We start from the raw sequence: 27,645 nt of genomic DNA, 5'->3' as shown, positions 1-27,645 counted from the left end.
ATTTGCGCCATTTCGTTGCTATGGCGTAGCTTGTGGTATCACCGTTTACGTAAACACTCTTTAGCACCTTAGACATCGGTTTGAGCGGAGCTAAACCCCGGCTAATTTTTCTACCGCCCATTCCTTCGTCAAAATTCTTTCCTCATTAAAGGTGCGAATAGTCTTGTTAATGTTAAGTTGGTTCCTTTAATCTTTAAGCTTTTCCCTCTGTTTACGTGTATGTAATTGGATCAGAATGTGTTTTTCAGTTCCAGTTACATTTGTTTAAATCACAAAAAGGTTTATGGTTTATGGTTTATGGTTTATGGGGGTTTAACGTCCCAAAGCGACTCAGGCTATGAGGGACGCCGTAGTGAAGGGCTCCAGAAATTTCGACCACCTGGGGTTCTTTAACGTGCACTGACATCGCACAGTACACGGGCCTCTAGGATTTCGCCTCCATCGAAGTTCGACTGCCGCGGTCGGGATCGAACCCACGTCTTTCGGGCCAGCAGTCGAGCGCCATAGCCGCTCAGCCACCGCTGCGGCTAAAATCACACAAAGAATCAGAAGCAGCGCTTTGTGCCGAATTAGAAGTTACGCCTCACAGTTTCCCCTCTGGTTTGCCGTTCGCAGGAACAGCAGCTGGAGGGCAGCCCCACGCCGCCGTCTCCGCAAGGCGTGCGCCCCGACAGCGGGGGCGGCAGCGGGGGGCCCGGAGACCTGCGGTCGCTGCTCAGCAAGACCCTACACGAAATCCAGCCCTGGTTCCACGGCCGCCTGAGCCGCGCCGACGCCGAGAGGCGACTGCAGGACGCCGGACACATGGACGGACGATTCCTGTGAGCGAACTTTGTGTGTTTTGGCAGCTCAGAAAGGCGAAGAGGAGAGCTTGTGGACTAAGGTCATGCGTCCACAAGAAATTAATCAGGAACGCGGGGCCGTAAAATTAAGGAGATTAAATTAGTACATTATAGAGGGCCTCTGGAAGACAAGCGGAGACATCCCTGTGCCTAACGCCTCGGGAGTTCAACTTGATGTAAAGCCAACTGTTGTTTTTGTTGCTGTATTTCTAAGGAATGAATGACGCATACCCACACAGGTGTTCGGCCAAGGGTTGGGAGGCGTAGAGGCTAATCAGCCTGAGAGTTTCATGAGGGACCAAAATAAAAAATGAAACTAAGTAAAAAGAAAACAGGAAGCAAATAAAGAAGGAAAGAGATAGAGAAAGGAAGAAGGAAAGAATGAAAGAAAAAGGTAGACGCCAACACACACGGTAGAGCATCGCCAGGCGGGACTGTTAATTATTGCGCGGGGGGGAGGGGGCTCTTAGTTCAACACAGACGGAAAAGGTAATATTGCCAGAGTCAGCATGACAGCCGGCGCGATTTGAGTAAGACATTTTCAGCGGCAGAACAAACAGTCCTGCATGTGGCTGTACCCGAGCATGGTGGCGCCAAAAGGTAGCAAGTTGGGAATGTACAAGCTGAGGTCAAAGTGCCAAGCTTGGAAATTGCCTCAGGCGTCACTTCGTGTTCCTTATATACAGATACTCACTTTTGGCGCTCACATTGGGAAAAACTCACAGCGGTACTTGAATATAATTTCAAGCCAGTATAGAAATACTATGGACTTGGATGGAAATCTTCCCGAGAGCGGTCACTTGGTAAGCTACCTACATAACACCGTTTCCTTTAGACAGGTGAACACGGGAATTTCCGTTATAGCCCACTCCGATGACGACTGCCGGAGATTGTTTTCACCACAGGAAGCGCTTTGTGCAGCAATCTCAGTAAAAGGCTGCAGGTACCAACGAGGGCTTCCAGATTGCACCGCCGCAGAAGGGTGACAAAGGCCGTACGGAATGCGAAAAAAGACAAAGATCACGAGGTTCATTGCGTAAAGAAGCTTGCAAAGTGCTATGCACTTTGCATAGCGATCCATGCATATGGATCGCTTGCTGTTTGCCGAGAAAACAAAACAAGAAGAGTGCAATGAAACCGATAAAACCTTGGGCGTGCTGTCGATGCTCGTGCATTTCACCTGTCGTGTATAGAGCGCACACTTTGCGATGGTGCCGGTATCGCAACACACCTGCTCGCAAATTATGCAGCCTCGCTACGTAATGCAGAGTGCCAGGGCTTAAAATTTCAAACCAAAGCTGGGAACTCTGATAAAAAATCACCAGTTTAGCACTCTGGCGATCTACAATTGCTAAAAAGCAATGCCGGATTGGATATGACGATTGGCGCTTGCCGTACCAGTTAGCGCCACCTCAACTTCGAGTCTACCATTGGTTTTGTTTTCAGATGTCTTGCTGCAGCCGCTAAATCCCAAAATGTTTAAAAAATAACATTTTGTTGCCATGTTTGCACACAGCCCGCAGACTCATTCTCGGCAGTGCACCGTATTTTTAACATGGTGCAGTGTTAAAAACATCAAGCAATGCACCCTAAATGGGAAGAAAATAATTTCTACGGCAAAGTAGCGATCCATCAAGTTATGACGACGGGTGTACGCCCTGTAGATGCAGTAGAGCTCAGAACAAAGGACGGCGCCAAGCACCCTGTCAAACAAATGGAAAGGCGCAATATCATGACTCCCAAAATTATGTGAATGAACTCATTACAATTATGCCATTGGAAACATGAGCTTTTCTTAACAGTGCGCGCCAATTTCTCGCAGCTCTTATACCTAGCGTATGTGCTAGGGTGGCATGCTTTGCCGAACGATCTTCGGGCTTATTTAAGCAGACGAAAGGCGCTCAATCTATACTTGCGGTAAAAACAGACAGAAGTTATAGTTACGCCAACCTTAAGTTACACCCTCCTTGATGGCGGCGTGAGCGTTGAAAACTTTTTTTGAAATGCTTGTAGCATCGCTGCTGTCCAGCTCATTAGTTCCGTTTTTTATCACCGCGTAATGAGTTCCTGAATCGCTTGAGTTAGCCGTCTGAAAAATGGCTAGCCAAATGAGGTAAGCTGTTTTCATATGTTCTTAATAAATTTGTGGGTTGTCGTTCAAAAGAAAGCAAAGGTTCAGGCTAGTAAACGCACATTTATATGAGGTACTGACGCAGAGCTTTGGGCTTCATCTCAGATCAACGCAACTAATTGAATGAGTCTTCACTCAAAACATCAGACTGCAGTTGAATCACTGAAGCTCCCCAACTGCCAGAAGCCTGAGGTAGGAAGACTCGCGAAATGCGAAGAAAAAGAGCCAACATTCGCGCACCAGGTCGAATAGCCATAGCCGAAAACGCGAGCAAGAATTAGCTACTAATGGGAACTAATCGACTTGTCATGAAATTTTATTTTCTTCGTATAGTTTCTCCTATTATATATTTGCTTTGTAGTGCAAATGCTATCTTTATGTCCTGCAGAGTGCTTTATACAAGTGTTATTTTAGACTTTTTATTTCAATGCTCATTGGATGTTAATGCTATTCTGTATAAGGCCGCCGTTGTGATTTTGTCTTCATTTATTCTGTGTATTTGGACCAGAACTAGCCGTTTGCTATGGGTCCAAATAGTGTTTTCGTACTTTGTATAACAGAAATGTAAAATAAACTGAAACTAAATTGTCTGTGTTAGCTCCCCTTCGACCGCTTTAGCTCTAACAGATTGCTCGTTTCTAGAACTCACTTAAAACAACTTAAATTAATTCATCATAACTTTGAGAAATGTAATAATTAACAAAATAATGATAACTTGAGGTTATCAATCAGCGAAATTCAATAAATCCTTGCCAGCTGCACTGTCACGAGCGGCTATGAAAACGGTGTATGCGACACTAACACGACATAGATGCTTCGGCTCAACGGAAGTGGTCGCAGAAAATGCAGCCTCGTGGATGCAATCGTGGTGGGTCGTAATGCGCCTGGATCCGAGCGCACTTTTGAATCAGCGACGCGTCTGGGGAGAACTGCTCACTGAATATTTTAATGATTTGGATAGACGCGTGAAAGAAAGCGCTGTCTCCGTACGCGCTGCACCGCTACTTCCGCGAATTAACTGACGATGGCGCTTTGGGCACTCTCTCTCTTAGAGCCGCCCGTGCAGGCCAGCCTCGTTTCGCGACGGTGCCCAAGTAAATATATCTGTATCCCGACGTCTGTGGGTGCCCCATCGTCTGCAGAGGCTTGGTCAGTGGCGTCGGCCAAACGTTTCGGGGTTGCTTCTAAGAACACCAACTCAATAACAGGTGTCACTGTCAGCTCACATTTGTGCATTCATCTTCATTGCTTTGAGCGTGTTTTCTCTCGTGCTTTCTTGAAAATTCCGTCTGTGTTCTTCCTTTTCTTCTCTACTACATCCATTAGCAGGGATACGGGACAGGAGCCAGCCAGTGGTGCTAAGCCTAGCGGCTTATCGCGTTCTCTTATACAGATACGCCGTCATTCTCTTCCTTATTTACGTCACGGATGACGTCAACGTGCTATTCTTGAATGTTAAAAGCCATGCGCCATGTGACGGCACCCGAGAGAGCTAGAGGTACTTGTCAGGAATTGCTGGTAATATTGTGATTATTACCATGCAGAAACAGCACGAAATACGGGACAAAGGGAAGACGGACAACAGGAGCGCTTTTGTCCCGTCTATCGCGCTGTTTCTAAAGACGAACTGACAAGAAGTAGGCAAACTATCTATGCTTGCGATTATTATGCGGGATCATTTATATGATAGCCTAAATCTTTAATCTATAATTTATCGGAGAACGCCCTTCGAAATATCTTTTCGAAAAACTGAAGCACAATTATTCTCTTTTCTTTTCCATCATTATCCTCTTAACTATCATAGATTAACTCCTAAGAGCCTCCGCGGTATAATAAACATTGAGGTAACAGCAGCAAGGCGACTGGACAGCTGCTTTTCGCTTTTGTCATGCGTTTTGTATAAGCGACATTCATTCAGAGTGATGTGTTCGGTATTTGAAGAAATAAACAAGTTTATTGTACTCATTTTCCATGTGCTTGATTCATCCTCAGTTTGCAGGTAAAGTTTTTCCTTGCAAAATTTCATTGTATTTTGCCACAAGCGTGGGAAGGCAAACCCACCCACGCACTTATGGAGGCTGAGGAGCTATTTACGTGGGGATGCGCTAATTTACAAAACGAAAAAGGACCGCTCCTAATTCGTTTAGGCAGCCTCATTGTACTTGCTTGAACGTATCATCAGACCTTGACAAACTTGCCGCACGTTTCAACATTGGGAACAGGGTGGTTTGTCACAATACCACAGCGTTCTTATTGCTCTCGCTATCGAGTTTGTCTATATCATCATCACCATCAGCCCGACATCGCCCACTGCAGGAAAAAGACCTTTCCCATATCTCTCCAATTAAACTCTCTAGAGCCAGCTGAGGCCACCCTCTTAATCTCATCCGCCCACCTAACCTTCTGCCGCCCCCTCCTGTGCTTGGCTTCTCTTGGAATCCAGTCCGATAACCTTAGTAACCATTACATTACATGCCCTGCCCAAGCCCATTTCTTCTTCCTTGATTTCGACTAGGATGTCGTTAACCCACGTTTGTTCCCTGACCCACTCTGCTCTCTTCCTCTCTCTTAACGTTACATCTGCCACTTTCCTTTCCATCTCCCTCTGCGTTTTCCTCCACTGAAGTTGAACCCTTTGCGTTAGCGTCCATTTTTCTGCCCCTTAGATGAATACCGGTAAGATACAGCTGTTGTACACTTTTCTCTTGGGGCATAATGGTAAACTGCCATTCATGATCTGAGAGTATCTGCCAAATGCACTTTATCGCATTCTAATTCGTCTAGTTATTTCACTCTCGTGGTCAGGAACTGCGGTCACTACCAGCCCTAAGCAGGCGTGCTCCCTTACCACTTCCATTGCCTCGCTACCATTCGCAAACTGTTGTCTCCTTCCGAGACATTTGAACATCACTTAGTTTTGTGCACATCGATTTTGATTGCCTAAGTCATTCATCTTGCGTTGCGATTCATCTCCAGAGTTACTTCGCAAGGCAATGTCATCAGCGAATCTCATATTACTAAGGTATTCTCCGTTAACTCTTATCGCCATCTGTTCCCAAACCAAGTCCCTGCATACCTCCTGTAAACAGGCGAATAGCACTCGAGAGATCGCGTCTTCCTTCCTGGTACCCTTCTTTATGATAATTTTATTGCTGTGTTTACAGAAGGTTATGATGGCTGTGCAGCCATTATAGATATCTTCCAGTACCTTTACATAGGGCTCTTCTACGCCCTGATTCCGTAATGCCTGCATAAGACTGCTGAGGTTTCGACTGAGTCAAATGCTTTCTAGTAATATATGAAGGCTATATATAGGTTTTGTTTATATTCTGGCCATTTTTCTATCACCTTATTGATAGTGCGGATATCGTATATTGTCCAGTATCATTTAGGAATGGCTGCCTCTAATCATCCTGCCACATACATTTCACTAACAGCCATCCTTAGATTGCAATAACAGACATCCTTAGATTGCAGTCTTGGCCATGGTTGCACAACGTAAACATCTATTTGTGCGTCTTCTATACATAAACCCGGCTTATGATTGGCCGGCTCTCTTATCTATTCTTATCTTATTTATTCAATTAAAGGACATATCCCCTTGCTGCTTATTGTATTCGACCAGGGCATGGAAACCTACAAACAGGAGCCAGTATTACAGGCAAAGAAGCGCGACTGATGAGGTTCGAGAAAAGCTGGCCATGATTTGAAACATTTGAAGTTTGAATCGAGTGGTAGACTAATGCGTGTGGGAAGCACGCGGCAGCTCTTAAAATTATTTCAAAAGAGAGTTGATCCAGTGTGCTCTTAGTCTGAAGCACTTTTTAGCGTAACTATCACTAGCATATGCAGTTTTTTTTTTTGTTTCCCGTGGAAGTTTGATTCTTTAAGAGGTCAAATATACTTTTGTCTGAGTACAAGCTGCCCCGAAGTGATCTTTGTGTGGGTTTTTATTTCATTGCCGCCTAGCGCTGACTTCTTTCTCCCCGTGTCCTTGCAGTGTTCGTGAGCGCGACGACAGCAGCTACGCGTTGTGCCTCAGCCACGGCGGCTCGGTCAAGCACTACAAGGTGGACGTGACGCCCAGCGGGGAGTTCGCCATCCAGGACGGCCAGCGCTTCCCCAGCATCATGTCGGTAGGTTAACCCGTGCTTTTGCGCAGAAACACTCCCCACCAACGCCCCTCCCCATTCCTCGCTTCTGGCTCCAACAGTGGCGAAAAGGAACTTGGCGGGGCATGAAGACGCTCGGGATTAATTTATTAAAGAATTAAGGGCAAGAAACGGGGTTTTCATATATTGGGATTTGCCGGGGGATATGTTTGTTGTGAATGTTTAATAATATTCATTGGTTTTTTGGGGAAAGGAACAGGCGCAGTATGTCTCATATATCGTTGGACACCTGAACCACGCCGTAAGGGAAGGGATAAAGTAGGGAGTGAAATATGAAAGGAAGAAAGAGGTACCGTAGTGGAGGGCTCCGGAATAATTTCGACCACCTGGGGATCTTTAACGTGCACTGACGTCGCACAGCACACGGGCGCCTTAGTGAATGTTTGCAGGTTCTGTTCTAGCGCACATTTCAGGCCATCCATACGAAAACAGAACCACACTCTGTCGTAATTATATGGAACATGGCTTTGACCAAAGAAACTTGATTTCTAGCATCCCGGCCTCCGGCGCGTGTTGCAGCAAGCGTCCACAAAGGGGACAAGTTCACCAAGTCTGGGCTGATTGGTTAAAGCAACAAAAGTGGGCGTGACTCCTTCGTGTCGTCAGCTCACCGATGTTCCCTATTCAGTCATGTGTCGACTTAAACCGCACTTACCAATGCATCATTTTTTTTAAATGTAAAGTGATAGAATAAGGCTGCGATTATTTCAGCGTGCACTTGTGGTTCCGCTGTCTCTGTATTTGGGAGCCAGTCGTTTTTCAAACCGTTTCAGAACGGCTTTTCATTCGTCCGCCGTACGCCTTGGAATGAATGAATGAATGAATGAATGAATGAATGAATGAATGAATGAATGAATGAATGAATGAATGAATGAATGAATGATACAAAACTGACGCCATGTACACATGCGACTAATATTAAGGTGCGCGAAAGTAGAAACCGGCTTTGCAATAGGATCGTCTTATATTTACACACGTACACATACAGAGTACGTATTGATTACATCTGCACTTGTAAATATATAGATAGAGAAGCGTTTCCATTTTTACAGGCTGAATTCAACGTTTAACTGCTAAAGATTGAAAGCAAACCGCTCTAGTCTCCTTTTAAGCCCAATAGGGGGTCGTACTTGAGGCTTTATGGCGTACTGGTCGACAGAGGTGTATTCAGCATAAAAACACCTTTGTGAGTAAATGACTCGGAAAAATATTTAAAAAAGCTATTTTATTTCATTTTATTTTATTTTGAAATGCATCGGACAAATTCTGCCGGGGGTTTTCAGCTGTTGGAAGAAGGTTATCGCTTTCTTGAAGGTTGTACTATAGAACGCGCGCTGCATATTTATGCACGTTATGTGAGCTACAACACAAAAGTTGCTGATAGAGCAGCGTCGGAGCATATTTACAAGAAAGTGCTGAAAAACGAGGCTAGGGACGAGTGGCAGACGAGCTTAAAGAAAAAAAAATTAGCTTCTGCTGCTTCACGGGCGACTCATAACGCAATTAAAATTTTTGTTTTACTTTTAATAATGGCATTCCAAATGGCATTACTTTTAATCCGCGCTGACTTCTGATCTCATCTACATACTCATATATGTTTGAAAAGAAAACACGGCTGCGATTAAATTTTCTAGGAAATGGAAACGCGCCCGTTTTGCCAGAAATCGCATTTTTCTTGTCAGGCCTCTAGACATCCGGAGAAATTGCGCTGACAGAGGCGAAGAGTGCCGTGTTTACGCCGTGCCTTGATAGCGTACTGCTTTGTACGCAGCTGTGCTGTGTAGCTCGGCCCTTGGAGTGTGTAGTCATCGCCAGCACTATTCTCTCCCAGAATATTCTGTCCCAGGAAGAAATAGTTGAACTTTACGTCGCAACGCTGCAGCTTAAGCGTTCCCATCAGCCTTTGAATTTACAGTAGAGACTATTTGATATTATTTAACATACCCTCCGAGTACAGACTGCGTTTGAGAAGGGAAAGGCAGTTAATAACAATAAAGCAACGACAAAGCACTTAGTATACAGAAGTAACAGACAATTGAGCTCAAGAACAATAACTCTAACAATATTCTTAGATAAGGATAACAAAACATTTAAAATGATAATTATAATAGGCGCGGCACCGGAGCAGCACAATAAATCAATTAATGAACAAAATACAAAAACAGTAATTAGGTAACGAGAGTGGTGAGCACTTTTTTAAACTGAATGGAATCATTGATGCTTGTTGTTGATGCGGATATTGGGAATTCTCTTCTTTACAGGTTCGCGGAAATTATTATTTCGCGCACGTTACTGTGTTCCAATGGAGCACTGTGAACTTATGTTGGTGGTTAAGGAGATAAGGAATGAAGGGTGCTGGTTGAATTCACTGCGAGCGAAGTTGAGCATTATGGCAGAAAATCTTATGGAACAGGAAAATACGGATGGGCTTTCGGCGGGTAGCTGGTGGCATCAAGTTTTATGATGTTTTGATTTGGGTGACACTAGCAGAACGATGGTATAGTTAGCCAAAATAAAGAGAGCCGCACGGTTCTGCACAGTTCCCAACATCTGTGATAAATCGAACTGTCCAGAGTCCCATACAGATCAAGCATATTCCATTCGAGCATATTCCAGTGTGTGCAGAGCAGATGCGTTCTAAAGTAGACGTCTTGTTGGTCGTGTGTGGGACTACGCTGGCGTCACGGGTTTGACTGGCAGGAAGATTTTTAAATCCTATTTTCTCGGCGATGAATGCGCCTTTTGCTACCGGCTAAACGTCAACGTAGCCGGAAAAAATACAAGTAGATCTATTTTTTTGTTTGGATAATAACTGGATGGACTTGCGTTAATGGACCTATACTTTAGAAAAAAAGGCTGACCGCACTCCCATGCATGCCATTTCAACGCTCATGGCAACCGTGTTGACAACCATTATGGAAATGCTTTGTGGTAGCCAGCCACCCCTTACAAATTTTTTTTTTTGACAGTCTGTAGACTGTCCATAGACTTCTGTCTATAATGTCCGTAGACAAATCCTAGATAACAGTCTATAGGCAACACAAATGCTATAGAGAGTTTATAGACAATCTACGGGTTTATGGCCATACACTTTTAGTAGACTTTATAGTCTATAGACTATGAATAGACAAAAAGAAATTTATAGGAAGGCAATGCAGTCTTTAAGAAGACTATAAACTGTGTATAGACCATTTTTATAAGGGACTGCTCTGCGGACAGAATGCAGTGTATGCTAATCTGTCAAAGTCGATTTTCTTAGATCACAGGATTCTTACCGCTGTCACGCGATGACCATCTGTTACGGTGAACTCAAAGCTTACAACCATCTTTCTGTAGCATTTTTAAGATCACACTGCACAGAAGCACTAAAAAGTTGTTTAAATAGATGACAACGTTTGTTGAAGACTTCGGTCTTGAATTTTGCACCTGTGTTATTGCAAGAGTTCTTGTCAGTAAATGATGGCACACAGATATGGTTAGCTCAACTTTCTTCCTGCGCATTGCCCACCTGAACAAATCATTTATTAATAAGTACCAGAGGCCCGGCGGCACGAGACTAAGTCATACCCATCAATTCTGGACGAAAACATTTTTAAACCGGAAAGAGGTCATCAACTCAATTTTTTCACATATTATAAGATGTCACTATAACAATCAACATATGCGCTAATCTTCTCCAGCAGGCTTGCATATTTTTTTTTGTTATAAGTCATATGCAGCAATTGTGGACAAAAACATTTTTCAACGGGAAAGAGTTTATGAACGCATTTTTTTTCACATATTCTAAGATTGCACTGAAGTAATGAATATATCCGCAGATCTTCCCTCAGCAGGCTTGCATTTTTTTGCTGTTAACGTTTTCGCTAACGTCAAAAACGCTCCGCGTTAGCTTTCTATGGCAGTTGTAACTGCCCGATGCGAACGAATGAAAATCTTTAAAAACGATTTTTCTGCGCCTGGGAAGAATGGATTATTACGTTAAATATTTCTATAACAGTACCTTACATTGTTCCAATATTTAAAATTTGGTCCAAGAATGCGGGACATGGCATAACCTGACGAATTTTATCTGCCATACTCTGCGGTTTATTTTAAATCAGTCGTGTTTAAATTTATTTTCTCTCGTCGGCGGCAAATTACTCGAGGACGTCACTGCGCCTTCTCCTTTGCGGACCACCCTTTCTATTCTGGAGCAAGCGCACGTGTGGCTGCACATGAGCGGCGAGAGAGCACAGATGTGGATCACCTAACAACGACATCACTCTAATTTCAAGTCCAGAAACAAGACACTGACGGGTACTAGTGTCGGCTCGAATTACGGACCGAGAAAAAAAACTCGTTTTTCTTCCTGTAGTAGGGAAACCTCAGCGATCCACGCACGCTCCGCTGGTTCCCGTCTTGTTCCCCAGGCGTAACCTTAATTCCACTCCAAAACCCGAATACAATCCCGGCGTAATTTTTTCGCGCAGTTTCTTCCGCTGCTCAGGCCTGTTATCTCCCTTGAGAATACAGCCCCAAGATTTCCAACACCGAGGCATATTGTTTCTTTTGACGCCCGGATTTATTTATCTTGCGAGTCCCGCTAGAGAAGCTCTCGGGGCATGTCTGCCCAGAAAAGAACAGCAGGGGGGCGTGTTCATTTTTTTTCTTCTTTAATGCCCGCGAAATGTCATTCCCATAGCACGAACAGAGAAAGGGAAAACATTGCGGAAAGGGAGGAAAATAAAAGTATAGGGAAGGACCATATAATACCCCGCGGCCCGCGGGAGCAATAGCGTTCCTGAGGAGGAACGTTCCCTATTTTATGTACGAATGCGCCCTCTGTCGTATCTTAGTGCGCGGCCGGAGCATTTGGTCGAAACGGTCGTGGCCCAGCGTCTGAAAACAGTTTCGGGCCCAACCACGCTTGCTCACTTTTCTTGCAGTTTGACGACTGGCGGGCGTGGCATAAAGAATTCATTACTGACGTAAAAGAATCATAAATATCCTCCGCCTGGACCTTTTCTTCCCCGTATTATTTCTCAAAAAGTTTATTATTGCGCCGCTGTGGTACCAAGCTGTACCAGGACGCGCTTTCGACGCTTCGTATTTTCAACGGCGTGTGGGCGGCCGTTCAAAATGAACTGCGCCGGGCAACGAGATATTAACCCTGACGAGAATGAAACGGCACGCCATGCGGTGGAAACACAGGGCGCGCGTGTAAATAAACAGCGACGTTTCTTCAACCTAGAAAGACGTTGGTTCACCTCGTGCACCAGTGACGTCATCCGTTTCGCTTCCGGAAGTGCCGTTCTATCGGAGGTCATGTCCAACATTCTTAGACAAAAATTTTGAATATCGGAAAGCTGTGTGGTGCTGTTATGGAAATACTGAAGATAATGGTCCATTCTTCCTATGTGTAGCAAAATATTTCTTTTGTAGTCTTTCCATCGCTCGCATCGAGCAGTTAAGCATGCCGTAGAAAACGAATGGGGAACGCTTTTGAAGATAACAAAAGCGGTAACATAAAAAAAATTCAAGCCCGCCGACGAGAAATCTGCGGCTATATTGGCTTTTATAGTGAAATCTTACAATAGATGAAAGAATTGCGTTCATAAGCCCATTTTCGTTCAAACGTATTTTTGCCCAGATTCGCTGGGTACGCAAGCGCAAAAGAAAAAGAAAGGCAGGGAAAGCAATAAAACATATCGCTCGTATTTTCTTAAGACGCACTGAAAGTTATCAGGCTTGAAAAGCAGACATTGGGAGCACGCGTGTTTAGAGTATACGGATTGTGGATGTATAGTGGAGTAAAGATGAAAGAATACCCGCGAGCTGATTTTTTTTTATGCCAGTGAAAGAGATAAATGTACTTGGGAAGGGCGTGCAGTGCGAAGATCACATATTCGGTGTCTTAACTTGAAACTTACGATGAATTGAAGTTACCTCTACACATACTTACGCACGCGTTTTTATGCACGCGGCTTCAATTAAAGCCGGGCCTTCATTTTATTTCTGGGCCAAAATTGTTAATTTATATCTCAAGAATGACTTACCTAGCGCTTCATATACTGCTTTCACTGATATTACGCCAAAAAAAAGCTTCTCTTGTAAGCTTTTTGGCACTGACTATGATTATCGGTATTGCTAAGTACTCAATATGAGCAGCCACAAAAATGGTATTTTATCAGAAAAGAGACCCACTCACGCTGTCAACTACGAGTACATTAATGGGGCCGGTTCGGGCCCTCCTCTTTCGGCGTCACCTTATTATTTGTTAAACGGTATGTTTCGGTCATATTCGGTCGCGATATAGGTGGGCTGATCACTTAGTGAAGTTAGCTGATACTGAAGAGCAAATGGCAAAAAGCAAATTAAAGTGCCTGTCCTTGAAGATAAGCTGCAAGCTTCCGCTCATTCTAATAGTTTCCTCATACTTTTGCCGCGTACTGTTTCACAATATGTGCCCACTAAAGCACCACATTTCAGTTGCGGGGCCCCACGGCAACGTACAATACGTAGGGTCGGAAGTACAGTTAAAAGTCGATTTTACGAAGTGAAGAGCTGCTTCGAACTATTTCGTTCAATCGGGAAGTTCGTAAAATGTTCTAAATTTAAAGTAGTAACTTAGCGGCACCCAAAAGCTGCCGCAGAGTCACATTTGCCGTTAACACGCGCCTGCGCGCACGAAAAGTACGCGAGGGCGGCCCGAATCGCTCGTGCTTGAAAGCGTCATCCGGTATTCGAAGCGAATATGGGGAGCGCCACCGACTGGCGAGTCCGTTGTTATGTGCAGCGGCGCGGCCTGCCGCCGCGTCAGATCGAAGCTAGGCCCGTCACTATGACGCCTATAGATGTTACTGCTGGCATACTACCATGCTGCAAGACATTGTGGGCACCATGATTCAGAAGTGTCCTATTTTTTTTACTCACTTCTTCCCAGAAAAAAAATCGTTAATTCGGGTTTGGTGGTCAAGATTGTTTCGCTGTTTCGGGCAGATGAAAATATTGAACCCTATGGCCACTTGCCGGGAAATCAGAATTTGTTCGTTAGATTGGTGACTTCGTAAAATCGAGTTTCGTTAGATCGGGTACGAAGTATATATACGTAAAAAGGCTGCACATAATCCCCTCCTCTTTCCACTGGCGCAGCTAATCAGCCACTACACGCTGTTCAGCGACGGCCTCTGGTGCCCGCTGACCGAGGCGTGCGTGCGTCCCGACTGCCATCTGGCGGCCAACAAGTCGACCGCCAGAAGGGCGGAGGCACGCCGGAGCTTCGGCGCCACGACCACTCGCACGGGCATCCTCAACCGACTGGTCGCCAGCATCGCGCCACAGGTGAGCGCCGCAAATTCACTGACTGACTGGTTAGCTGAACGGCGGATTGATTGACTGGTGCAGACTGCGCGAGTGAGAGTGCTCATCAGCCTTTCTACAGGCTCATGAGCCTTTCTACAGGCTGATGAGCCACAACACAGGCACCGTTTCTGAAAGGCAGAACCAAACAACAGAAAGCGCACAGACTGATCCTTTCCTCCTCCTCCTTAGCTAATTTCTGGCGGCGACGAAAACAAGAAAAATTCGCCCGCTTTGCATTCTTATTGTTTAAGAAGAATGTTCACCGTTGGGCCGGTCTGTTACGTTCTCATGAGAACAGACTTTCTGGACAGGCACAGAGCGGAATTAAGTACAGGACACTCTTATTTCCCGTGTGAGTACATTATTTCTGAAGGATTGAAACGTCGTGCTCAAGTATGTATATATTCATGTAACCTCCGACTATACTGTAGAAGAGAAGAGGGATATAGGAAAAGATGAATTGACAATGATGTAAGCAGAGCAGTGGTGCAAATACAAGATGCAGTTCGAAGAGCCACCCTGCTTACAGGCGAGCTGCGCAAGCGCGCACGTCCACACGTGCGCCCAATAAGTGTCTATAGCTGCCCAGCAGCTGCGAAGGTCATAGGACCGTAGACTAAAGCAGCTGAACCGAGCGCTTATCCAGGTTTATAGACAAGCCCGCCGTCCTTGTGTGTGCTGTGTCTAAATGGCGCCCCGCACTAGGGGCATCACCCGGAGGGACTTCATTTAAGCCAATAAAGAAGTTTTGAAGCGAAATCTACACTACGCTAGGTAAGCCATGCGCTCCCGGTTGACCTTCAAGCGAGCCAGCGGTCAAGTGTTGCTATAGGACTTACCATATGTGGTTTATCATGGTGTCACACCACTAGACCTTTGGCCCTTAACCTTTCACTTTTCTATTCGCCGATAGAGGGGGGTAGAATAGTCAAGTGACAATCGCGTGATATCGCGCGATGGAAACCGCCGTTGTGACGTCAGTCTGAGGGTATATAAGCCGAAGCCGTGCGCCATGGAGGAGTGCGGCGAGGAGCGCACGTATAGCGTTCATTGGGTGAACAACCTCCCGCGATCAACCAATAATTAAACTGCCAGGGTGGCAGGGTGGGCGCACTGCCTATCAAGTGTGCCAAACGCAATCAACGTTACAGACACCAAGCCGCATCTGGGTTCGATCCCGACCGCGGCGGTTGAATTTCGATTGAGAGGAAATTATAGAGGCCCGTGTACTGTGCGATGTCAGTGCACGTTAAAGAACCCCAGGTGGTCGAAATTTCCGGAGCCCTTCACTACGGCGTCCCTCATAGCCTGACTTGCTTTGGGACGTTAAACCCCCATAAACCCATAAACCCAGGCCAAGCCGCGTCTACTTGCCCGATACACCCCAGCTTTCGCTCTCTAACCAGGTTTAGCAGTGGCTAAACCGCAACTAATTTTTCACCACTACTACCTCTCCAAAGCAGTCGATGGAGCGGTCGCGGACCATGCCTCGGCTTCGGGCTCCGTCGCGGCTGTCGTGCTCCTCGCCTCCGCCGCAGCAGCACGTTCCCGTGGTGGCGCCCATTGCCACCAGCGGCCACCCATCGGCGGCTGCGCACGGCTCGTCGGGAGGCCGTAGATCGGCCACGGGCAGCCGGCTGCACAAGGCGTCCAGCTTCGATCACCTGCTGCCGGGCTTCATCAGCTACCTGTTCTCGGGGGACGGGGACCGAAAGGCGAGTGCCTCCGACTCGGGCAGCCCGGACCACTGGTCGCAGAGGGTACGATCGAGAGCTGAGCTTCCGATGCGTGCACGTTCTACGTCACTTCGGAGTTGCACACGCACCGGTCAAGAGCACAAACTACGCCAATCAAAGCGAAGTTCAGCACCGTTCAAATTAGAGTATGATTATGAAGGTAGAAGGTGTCCTGGTCCACACAAGGTGTGGTCGAGGACCCGGCCATTCATTATCCAAGGTGTTCACCTAAAATAAACCGAGCATCAGGCCAGGGGAAAGCTTTTACCCATTATATCACCGGCGAGTACTAAGCGGCACTGGGGATCGAACCCCGCACCTTCCGCATGCTCGAATTAAAGCAAGAAGTGCAGCAAGGCTGCACACAGAATAGGCCTGGACATCCTATCACAGTCAAAGACGGAGGCCGGTAAGGTGTACAGGATGAAATGGCATATGCAGGCTGGTGTGGTATAGAATATAATGATACAGTGTGATACAGTAAGCATGGTATGTTGTTCTGTTTCGCTAATAGGCCTCCTTGCTATTACGTATGTTTATACAAGTGCGGATGCATAGTTTGATGCGGCCCATATTATCGGTAAAAGTAAAATGTGAAGTACTGTACAGCATTTGAGCCTTTTCATCGGTCTACTGCCTCGTAATACTTCTTGAAGCAATTTTAAATTCTACTGCAAGTTTTGTTATGCGTCGATAAGGCTAAAGTACGGATACGCAAGGCATTTGAGATGTTTTTACGAAGTCATGTCTACAAGTGTGGAACCATTTTTTCTATGAAAACAGAGGTCAGAATGGCTTGAAAGTTATGTCATTCAATTTCTAGACTCATTCTGAGTGCAATTTTACCATTCTTATGCATTTGATACCCTCTAAGAGTTTGCGCTTTACAAAAGGATAAAAGACAACCACGCTGAAAACGTCCCCACCGTATGAGCGTCATGAGCACTTTTGAAGCGTTCAGAAAACAATCGTGAACGTGGCTGTTGAAACAAATGAAGTTAAATGTCAATTTCCATTCCCACGACACAGACGCACCTGCATATCTTGGCATTATTCATTATCATAAAAAAGCTTATATTATAGGGGACGCCGACCAAAAGTAAAAACATAAAACAAAACGACGTTTCGGCTCCCGTACGGGAGCCTTGTTCATAATCTTGCCACAGCAGGTTGGCCGTACGCCGGGCGAAGGTTGATGAAGTCGAGAGCCGGACGAAATCTAGTCTGATCGGGAGCAATCATAATAAAACTTAGAAAGGCGGGACACTGACCAAAAGTAAAAACAAAAAACAAAACGACGTTTCGGCTCCCGTTCGTTTTGTTTTTTGCTCTTACTTTTGGTCGGCTTTCCCCCTTTTTACCACTTCGAGACGACATTCAGATGCCATTTATATTTACTCGAGGGCCGCTTAAAAATGCACATGTACGGGGCAGCTTGCGGCATTGAAATCAGCACACGAGCACTCATTTTCAGAAATCAGACTAAATTTTTAACATTGAAACGGTTCTTGAAAGCATGTACATCCCAATACAAGGAAGGTTTACGTTCAATTCTTCGGTCAGTACTGTTCTGTTCTCGACAATTTCGATAGAAGGCAAACATTTCCTTTGGAACTTTCCTATAGACCTCTGTACCGTAGCAAACTTGGCGAGTTCGTTCGCAAATGCTTAGTGAATGTTTCCTAATACAAATGCTGAGGCGGCAGCAAAAGCTTCCAGCTTTTAAAGGTGCGTTAGTTCCTCTCCTTATGAAACTCTTCTGTCAGTTTCTTCGACAACTATTGATTTGACTTTTCCTGCTCAAGCTCGATACCAGCTGCATACTAGACTGAAAGCAGATATATGAAATCTCGCTGTTTTTCAGGTAAAAGTGTTCAGCTGCAATGTTTCGAAAGCTACGCTTACGTAGGATTGCAGTGTCGCCGATTTATAGGGCGAAAATTCCTCCATGCCCGCCAAAATTATGCATCCTGATCAGGAAGTGATACGTTAACTGAAAATGTCAGTGGCCTGAAATTGCTTGCGTTAGGCACATAGGGCACAAGGACTTTTCGGCGGGGGACTACTCAATAGTTCGCCTAACTAAAAATTTCGGTGTGGTGAAGTTCGCTCAGGTGGTATTTAAAAATGCTGAGTCTACCTTCATGAGTCTTTGTGCACCTATGCATTTCGTGGGGCGAAATTACACCAGCAGAACTACCATTAGTAAACTGGATGCATAAAAATGAGTACTGCTGCCCTCGGTGCTTACACGGAAATAATGCTGAACTGTACGGCAGGCCCACAAAAAATGATGAAAATAAAACATGGGATGTAATCAGAACTGTCATTTTTACTCAGACTGCATCACAACCAGTGGTTACTCCAAAGAGTTCTCTAATGTAGTTTAGTAGCGCTGTCGCAAGGCGGTCCCGAAATTGCATTCCCGAAAAGGCGGTCCCGAAAAAGGCGGTCCCGGGGTGGCATTGAAAATGGGAATAATTACAGTTAACGCCTCCACGAACGCAGACTACTTTTAAGAGGACTGGTGCGGCAGGCATAGACGTGGACGAAAGAAAGAAAACACACACGCACCTTTTATGTGTTTTTTTTTTCGTCCATATCTTTCCCTGACGCGCCATTCCTCCAAGAGCATATCGCACCAATTTCCCATGCCTTTACGCACACCATCTTGCTGCGTTCAGTGCATGGCATTCTGTTCGTCGAATGCGCTCTAGTCAACGCGCAAATCACAGCGTTCAGACCCCCTGAGCGCTGGCAAATCCCGTGAGTACACTGCATTGCCTGGAACATAACCGTGCCTCCGCGATGGCTGGCGGCGCCTCGCAGACCCTGCGTCGGAAGAGCTCGGGCGGCAAGCGGCTGCCGGAGATGGAGCAGACCCTGCCCCGGCGCGTGCCGTCCGTGCCGTCCGAGTACTCGTGCGAGCGGCCCGTTCCCGCGCCGCGACATTCGCTGGCGCGCCGGGACTACCAGGACGACCCGGTGTACGCCAACCGACAAGCCCTGCTGCAGCGAGCGGCCGCTGCGGCCGCTGCCGCCGCCGCCGCCGCATCCGAGACCGGGTCGTCACCGCCAGTCGGGGACGAACCACGCCTGGTGGAGGTCCCAGAGGAGAAGCCCGTAGAAGAGGTGAGGGACAGCAAACATTTGTATTAAATGTCTAGCTCGTTGCTCTTTCCGGCACTGCCATGACTTCCTCCGCGAGGGGCTTCTGGTAAGGTCGTTGGAGAGAGGGATTGTAGAGTGAGCCAGCTCTTAAGGGGAGTTGCCTGTGAACGGTGAAATTTTTTTTCTCACTGTGCTTTTAAAGAATGCCCCGGAGTTTCGGCATCGTTTGAAAGGGCTGTTAATAAAGCACTCCCCCCCTCCCCCCGCTCCTAATTAAGCCGTGCATTGAGACTGTCGGGATAACCGCTCTATGAAGTGTTTACAGTGAAGCGAGAGGAGTCAGTGCGTCTTAGCCGCTCTACCCAGGGACCTGTCTTGTCTGCTCAGAATTAAGTTTGGGAGAGGAGAAGTGCCGCTATTAGCCCTCAGCAGTTAGAAGGCACACTTTCTTAGTGTTTTGAGCTGAGAGAGAGCGGGCCGTATTCCTCGGGACGTGGGAGTGGAGTTACAGCGTATGGCCCGTTCGACGTGCCCGCACTGCGGTTTTCATGGGATAAAGAAGATAGGTATAAGCACACAAAGAGCAGAGTGGGCGAGAAAAGGAAATAGAAATAAAGTTACCCAGTCCGGGATATAAGCACACAGATAGTAGACGAGTCCGATACAAAGAGGACTCCCCGCTCCACATAATTACTGTTGGTGGCATAAGCAAAGAGAGATTAGTTTGGACACAAAAAATAAAAATAAAGTGCCCTGCCCGCACCGCCAGAAGGCACAACGGGCTGGTATAAGCACATAAAGAGAAGAAATAAAACGGTCCAGGACTCCAGTCGCGTCGATGAGATGCGCTTCGTCCATGGCATCCACCGCGTCCATGACATACGCCGTGTCCGCGGCGTGCCGAAATATTTCCCGCGGCAGGATAAGACTCATATGAGAACAAAAGAGAATTCCCAGGCTTTTCTTCGCCCTCCGCGTCGAATAAGCACCAACGACCGTTGTACTGTACCGCAGCCTTATCTTTTGGGTGCAACCTCTTCAAGTGCTACGTTGACCGCATAACCACAAATGGCTCACCATCGAGTCATACTTGAGTAAATCAGGGGTGAGTATGGTGGGTCCCGCATTATGGAGGTATACAGACAGTCTTTATGGAGCATATAATGCATTCTAACAGTTGCTTGTCTAAAATATACTGTGGTTGGCTAGCGATTGCCGAGTCCCGTGCCCACAGGCCCGTTATAACTCAATCCCCTGAGCCCAACCATGTCTTGTGAGCAAGAAATAAAAGCTTCGATTTTGAGTTACGACATATACTTTAAACGGTAGTAAGCTGTCCTCTAGCGCACTATCGTTTATAAAAAGGGAGTGCAATAAAGGACAGCACACTCCCTTTCTCCTTCCATATAGGCGTATTCCTGTTCAGAGTATACTACTACGACCACACCATTTACCTCGCACAGAGTTGCGCGTAAAACTCTACTTGCAAAGCGTGGAACGAGCATAACAAAGTTTGGCAGACCAGGCAACACACCACAGGTGCAGGCACGAAGGCCGATACTGCCGATCGGTATCGGTTGGGCGGATGACCGACGTCAGCAAAGATACTCATTTCCACAAATCGTTCAGCAAGGCTCTCTAAATGCTCAAGAGTTTGTGCCTGCGCGGGGCTTCAGTCTGTCCACGCTTAGCACAGCACGAAAAATCTGGAGGGAGCGGAGGGTTCCAGTTGGACGAGACAGGCCTCGGAAGGACATTTCTTGAAGGACGCGAGTAGATCTGGATGTGCGTCGACAGTGTTCCCTTCATCTCACGCAGTGGTTGTACCTTTTCGGCGGTCGGTTTAGAACTGCGTACCTTATTTTGTTTTGCCGTGCTTTTTATTCACCTAGAAACGCCGTGACATTGTGTACGAGGACGGTGTGTGGATGCGATAAATCAGTTGGTAGGCCGCAAGAATAAAGAAAAATAGGGTGCGTATTGCATCTTGATTATTTCTCCCTGTCACCCTTGCTTTCTTGAGCTGTGCTAGCCCTAATCATGAACCCACTGGCCCCTCTAAAGACTTCCGGCTTCAGTCTGGTGGAGTTGCCGTTGCCGTCACGTGCGCTTCCTCCTCAGCTGGCCCCCCTGATAGAGCTGGAGAGTCCTCCCCCGGGACCTCCGGCGGCGCCCTCGGCGACGTCGTCGTCTTGCAACCCCGGCGGCCCCTGCCGGCGGAGCGCCTCGTCGCCCAGCGTGGCCACGCGGGCGTTGGTGCTGTCCGACCTGGACTCCTTCCCGCAGCCGGTGCCACTCCCTGACGAAGCACGAAGCCCCTCGCCCACGCTCATACTCTTCTCGGAGGTGCGTAGATGACCTGTGTGTTCTTGCTCCGGGGTGTTTTTGCTCCTTCCACCCCTCTGAAAATGATTGGGCAACCTCGGAGGCAGCAGAGTGTACTCAGACGTCTTCTACACCGACATGCGTTTTGCTCCGACACTGTACTTCTCAGTCTCTTGGATCTCCGGATTACGCTGACAGACAGCACATTTTATAATGAAGCGGTGTGTTTTAAATGTGTTAGCTGCTGGGCTGGTTGTACGTTAAACATTATAAATTTATTTTAGCGCCAAGTACTGGACACAAGAAAAAGGACAACACGGACGCTTGGGTGGCGTTACCATCAGACGCCTGCCAGAGTCAGATGCCGCCCTTGTGGGCGTACGCCGGGAAGACAGTGACACGAAAGCGCGTCTCAATCGCACGCACTGCAGCAAATCATTCTGGGTCAACCCCACGAAAAGTGAGGTGGTGGTGGTATATGAGTTCATCACATACTGTCTTCATGCAGTATCTACACTAAGAAAGAAGTGTATTTTTCGTGAAGGATTACACTTTTCTTTCCGCAAATACTTAGCATAAGGACACTACAATGGAAGCAGCTAGACGACATAAATATGAATCTATGTTATTATAGTAGTAGGCTGTTTGCTCCTGTGTTCTAAGTAACGAGCAGAAAATCTAAGGACACAGTCTGCTAACACAAATATCATCGCTCAGACAGACCTGTTTGGCTCACTGTTGCGATTGAAAAAATGACAGGGATGTAATTTCTTCAGCACTGGACACAGAACATGGGAGACGGGCTGTAAAAGCTGAAGTGAGTGGAAGGTGATGAGCGCGTACATGCTCTACTCGCAGTGCGGAGACCTGGAAGACGGTCCATACGAGGAGATCGACTCGGCGGGCAGCCTGTCGGACTCGGCCACTCTGCCGGGCTCGGACAGCGGCGGCGGCAGCCCCTCCAGCGGTCGCCTCATCGACGTGGCCCAGGACGTGCCGTCGCTGCCCAAGGACAAGGACTCGAGTGCCCCGACCTCGCCCGAGCGATACCTGCCGCCGGCCGCCAGCGCGGACGGTGAGGACGCCCGTATAGAGGCACAATTATACCCGGTCATAAGGGAAGGAGAAGTGCAGGGGAGAACAGCGATGGTGGCTTTAATTGAGACAGGAATAAGAGCAGAATGGGTCAGGGAACAATCACGAGTTAATGACAGCTTTGTCGAAATCGAAAAGAAGAAATGGACATGGGCAGGGCATTCAACACGAAGAACAGACAACAGACAGTGCCTAATTAAAGATAACGGATTGCATTCCAAGCGAAGCCAAGCACAGCAATGGCCAGCTGAGAGCCAGGAGGGCGGATGGGATTGAGAAATTCCAAGGAACAGGCTGTCCGCAGCTGGTACAGGACAAAATTAATTGGAGGGATATGGGAGATTCATTTGTCTTGCAGTGGATTGGCTCGGCTGACGATAATGAACGCGCATCCGATTTCCGATTTTCGTGGTCCCAAAAACAGAAAGCGCAGAATTTCCGCAGAAGCCTCAAGTGACTTATAATTATAATTGGTTTTGGGGGGAAAGGAAATGGCGCAGTATCTGTCTCATATATCGTTGGACACCTGAACCGCGCCGTAAGGAAGGGATAAAGAAGGGAGTGAAACAAGAAAGGAAGAAGAGGTGCCATAGTGCAGGGCTCCGGAATAATTTCGACCACCTGGGGATCTTTAACGTGCACTGACATCGCACAGCACACGGGCGCCTTAGCGTTTTTCTTCCATAAAAACGCAGCCGCCGCGGTCGGGTTCGAACCCGGGAACTCCGGATCAGTAGTCGAGCGCCCTAACCACTGAGCCACCGCGGCGGGGCTCCTCAAGTGACTTCATTTCTGCTTTCTGGTCAGTCGCGGTCGTTGTTCGACACTTCTTTTTTGTTGTGTCCGCATCCCAGCACATCGTCCTGTGTGCTTTCGTCGTAGCGACGAGCTTCTTAGACGGAGCAGCGATTATCGCTTTTGAACAATATAGCAACAGCAAGCTAACGACGAATCAAGGCGACGGAAAACAGGGAATTGGGCTCGAAGCCAAAAAAAAGGAGGGAGGGGGGGGGGGGGGTTCAACTGCAAACACAGAAGGGTTAACCCCTATCCTGTGATGGAGTAATAATGAGGTCTTCTCGGCGTATTTTTATTTTTATATTCGTTGTCAACGCGCATACAGTTTTTGAGACATAAGTGTAGTTAAAGATTAACGGTTAGGATTACAATCAGCTAAATGCTGTAATTATTTCGGATGACCTACCTCGGCCGAGCTGGCGGCTGCGAACGAACCCGAAGAGAAAGTATACAACGCTCCGTTTCCTCGCATGGCTGTACGCACGCAGGTTGAATTTCCGCACTAACGACTGCACTTGCGTGTCGTGCACATACCCAGAAATTCTGGACAAAAAGCATTTTTGAGCGGGAAGCTGTTTATGAATGCAATTTTTTCATATAAGATTTCACTACAACATTCAATACACCCTCATATCATCCGACGGCAGTCTTACATTTTTTTTCGTCTCTTAACGGTTTTGCTATCGTCAAAAGCGTTCCTCATTAGTTTCCTACGGCAATCTTAACTGTTCGATGCGATCGATGGAAAAACTTTAAAAGGTTTTGTTACCTATCAGAAGAATGAACCATTACCTTCAATATTTTCATACCATGCAGTACAAAACAAATTTAGAGTTAAAAAGTTTTTGCCCGAGAAAGTTGGATTTTATAATGCAGATCATCACGCTCACTCTGAAACTTCGCGCTAATGAACCTGCAAGAAATTTTCTCTTTTTAGTTGCTCCGTCTTCCGTAAACTTTTGCAGCTTACTCTTCTGGTGGGTAGAAAAGTAAACGGATCTAAGTGTTTTGGTTGAACTCTATGCGCGCGTAATAATTCGGAAACTAGGAGGAACCATATACCAGGAGGTTTGTAAATCGTGTTTCGAAACAATCCTCAAACTACCAAATAATGTCCTGATTCTGACGTCTGTTGTAATTGCGCGCAACTATACCATTTATACGACTGCGCTACAATCAATCAGACCCATATTTTTCATACGTTAGTAGTGCAAACTTTGCGGGTTTAGATACATATTGACCACGTGCAGTGCTGTGGAATGCAGTGCAGCAAAGTGACGCAAGAGCGCTCGCTCTCTGCGCTGTCCCTTACCGCCAAAACAGATGACGATTGCTGTTGCGGCATGTTAAAAAGGGAAACTATAGAACACATTCTCATCCAATTCAAGGCCCTCCAACCCTCAATGCACGATGCCGCCGCAGGAATCCGCGAAGTACTGAGGTTTTGGAATAGCCAGGAAATGCACAATTTTCAAAACATAGAAACAAGGAACGACTAGAGGACTGGTGAAGGTCAATAGAGTAGTTTACAAAGGGGGAAAAAAACTGGCAGTTAATCCGAAAATATTGAACACGCTAGAAATAATGTCTTGGTGACACTTGTCACCACCCTGACCTAAAGGGGACGATGAGAATAATCTTTCTATCTACCTCACACCGCAGGTACTCTGAAGCCGTGGCTGTCGAAAGAGGAGTCCGAGTCCGCCTACCAGGCCATGAAGCGCTTCGTCAGCGGCCCCATGAGCCTCGACCCCAAGCTCATCGTCCTCAAGGACAGAATCGGTGAGCGCCGCGACGATGCTTTCCTGTCGGATCAGCGCCAACGTTGTCGTTCTTCAGCACAACACTAGCATAGGAGTGTTGTGCTTAGGTCCAAAGTATTATCCAGTGGGTCCTCACTTTTCTTCCCTACATCTGGTACATTTCAACGCAACCTTCACTCGACAATTGAGGCGTGCGCTTATTTTCTAACAATAACCCATTGCCGGAGGCTGTAAATGAATGAGGCCAACAGTGTAATTACCCTATGACTGAAAGAAAACCGGTTAGAAAGTAGAACACATCACCATATGCCGTCGGTGAGACCCGAACACCTCTCAATGTTACATCCGATGCTCTACCAACTGAGTTACGGCGGCTGCTGTTCAAGCTTCTACTTTCTGGGGTATTTATGTTGCGTGTAACCTAACCTTAAAAAGTGTTCATTAGTGCCACCCGCGTCCATCGCAGAAGACTTAGCACGCCCTGTAGTACCGCTAGTGTCACGAGGAGCGTGAACGAACGGCAAGGGTGATAGCTGTGCAAGTATTTTCTTATGCTGCCTATGGCCCCAGAACAGCCAACAATGAGACCCTCGTTGAGCTATTGAGCCGACAATGGTAGGGAAATGAGGGGCTCCTTCCGACGTATATATGAAATGAGCCAGCAGTTGGAGACTGTGTGCTCTGAATAGCCGTGTACAGTTGCAGTGGTGAAAAGATGTCCTTTGTCTTAAGGTACGGGCTGGACCCCAGTAATTTCATGATTCCGAATACTGTGCACGAGTGCAGTAACATACGCTCGCCCTAAGCATAACTAAATCTACAAGAAAAAAAAAATTCGACATGACCTTACATCTTTGATTCTCTCATTGCGCAAAACATAGAGCTGAACGCAAGATATGGTTATTTCTACAGTGATTCATGAACAAACGTAATCGACTCCTGCAGGCTGTTATTGCAGTGTAAAGTGATGTTTGTTCTTTTGGTGGCGCAGGCGTGGGCAACTTCGGCGAGGTTCACCGCGCGCTCTTCGGCAGCAGCCCCGTCGAGGTGCAGATTGCTGTGAAGAGGCTCAGGGACACGATCGTCGGCGACCACCGGGTGAGACCGCCGGGCTTCGACGGAGCGAGGGAGGGGCGCTCTTCTGCGAATGTGCTGGACAGGCATACAACCAACAGAAACCATAGAAATCGCGAGACGCTGTTTGATGTTGAATGCAAATGTCTGCCCGGTCATGTGCGTGGCGCGCCGCAATAGTGACGGTCTGCTGAGTTCTTCACAGTACACAGAATCCGTAAAGTGTGACGAGGCAGTTTCGCTGAAACTGAGCTGCGCCATCATGGCTGCCTGCCTGAGTGCGGCATGCACGATCGGGAACCTCGCTATTTGTTGGTGTTTAAAAATAAATAACTATATTGATAAACACGGGTGAACGGAGCGTGAGTGCTTGTTTAAAGTTATGTTCTGTCCTTCCGGACCCTCTGACCATTTGGAAGTGCACTGATGTTATGACAAACATCGCACGAATGGCATTAGGGTGACGTCTGCAAGTTTCAGTTTCATGTTGCTACGGGCCCTTGGTGCAACAAAATGGAATCAGAAAATGCGAGACAATCGCTAAAGCTGCCGTTGTATAAACTGCACCGGATACACCATGGATTAGGGCCGCAGTAAGACGCCGGCCGCCCTGAGCAAAACTGTAATGAATACCGCTTTACTATAGATTATCTGAAGAGGCTAAGGGCGAAAACAGTTCCCCGCCTTTTGTTCATGACAGTTCTAGGGCTCAATACGGGACGTGCAGAAGTTAGCTCCATTTACATACTTCTTTAGTTCAGGCCTGATCACTTAACTGCGGACCCGCCCTACTGGCTCGGTGGCTCTGGCGTCTGGCTGTCGAGCTTAACATCGCCTAGTAAAAACCCCTACACCGCGGCCGAATTTCTACTGAGGAGAAATGCAAAAGCGCTTGTGTGCTGTGTGATGTGAGATCACGTTAAAGAAACCCCAGGCGGCCTAAATTAATGCGGAGCCATTCCCGACGGCGTCCCTTATAGCTCATATGTTAGTTAGGGACGTTAAACCTCCACATGCTAAAATACTATTACCACTAAACTGTGAAAACTTGTGAGAAACAGCATATACTCTCGGTAAAATAACTTCAGCTTTTCCGACTCCAGTGAAATCCGTTGACTTGAATTTGTCTGGCAGACTAAGATGGCCCTCACTTCTGCACGCTGTTGTGCAAGAAGCCATGTAGCTGTTTTTTTCTTTGCGTTTTGAGTAATATTTGTTCACTAAGTATACCCAAACCATCACCAGTAGCTTTTCCCA

The 27,645-nt window shown here is 46.9% G+C and overlaps 1 protein-coding gene across 2 annotated transcripts in view; it reads left to right on the top strand.

The window, feature by feature from the left end:
• LOC144110119 (tyrosine-protein kinase SYK-like) overlaps positions 1-27,645 on the top strand; it is a 122,918-nt gene that overhangs the window by 81,727 nt on the left and 13,546 nt on the right. The window contains exons 4-12 of one of the 2 annotated variants that reach the window (XM_077642940.1): positions 616-821; positions 6,974-7,109; positions 14,277-14,465; positions 15,947-16,201; positions 19,052-19,354; positions 21,455-21,679; positions 22,517-22,733; positions 25,214-25,333; positions 26,306-26,412. In XM_077642940.1, the coding sequence (XP_077499066.1) occupies positions 616-821; positions 6,974-7,109; positions 14,277-14,465; positions 15,947-16,201; positions 19,052-19,354; positions 21,455-21,679; positions 22,517-22,733; positions 25,214-25,333; positions 26,306-26,412 (1,758 nt within the window). The remainder of the gene's footprint in view (positions 1-615; positions 822-6,973; positions 7,110-14,276; positions 14,466-15,946; positions 16,202-19,051; positions 19,355-21,454; positions 21,680-22,516; positions 22,734-25,213; positions 25,334-26,305; positions 26,413-27,645) is intronic. The other variant, XM_077642941.1, reaches the window with a different exon arrangement.

The sequence above is a fragment of the Amblyomma americanum genome, chromosome 11, assembly GCF_052857255.1.
Source record: "Amblyomma americanum isolate KBUSLIRL-KWMA chromosome 11, ASM5285725v1, whole genome shotgun sequence".
In the NCBI taxonomy this organism is placed as follows: domain Eukaryota; kingdom Metazoa; phylum Arthropoda; class Arachnida; order Ixodida; family Ixodidae; genus Amblyomma; species Amblyomma americanum.
This window is presented reverse-complemented; position numbering and strand designations above follow the sequence as displayed.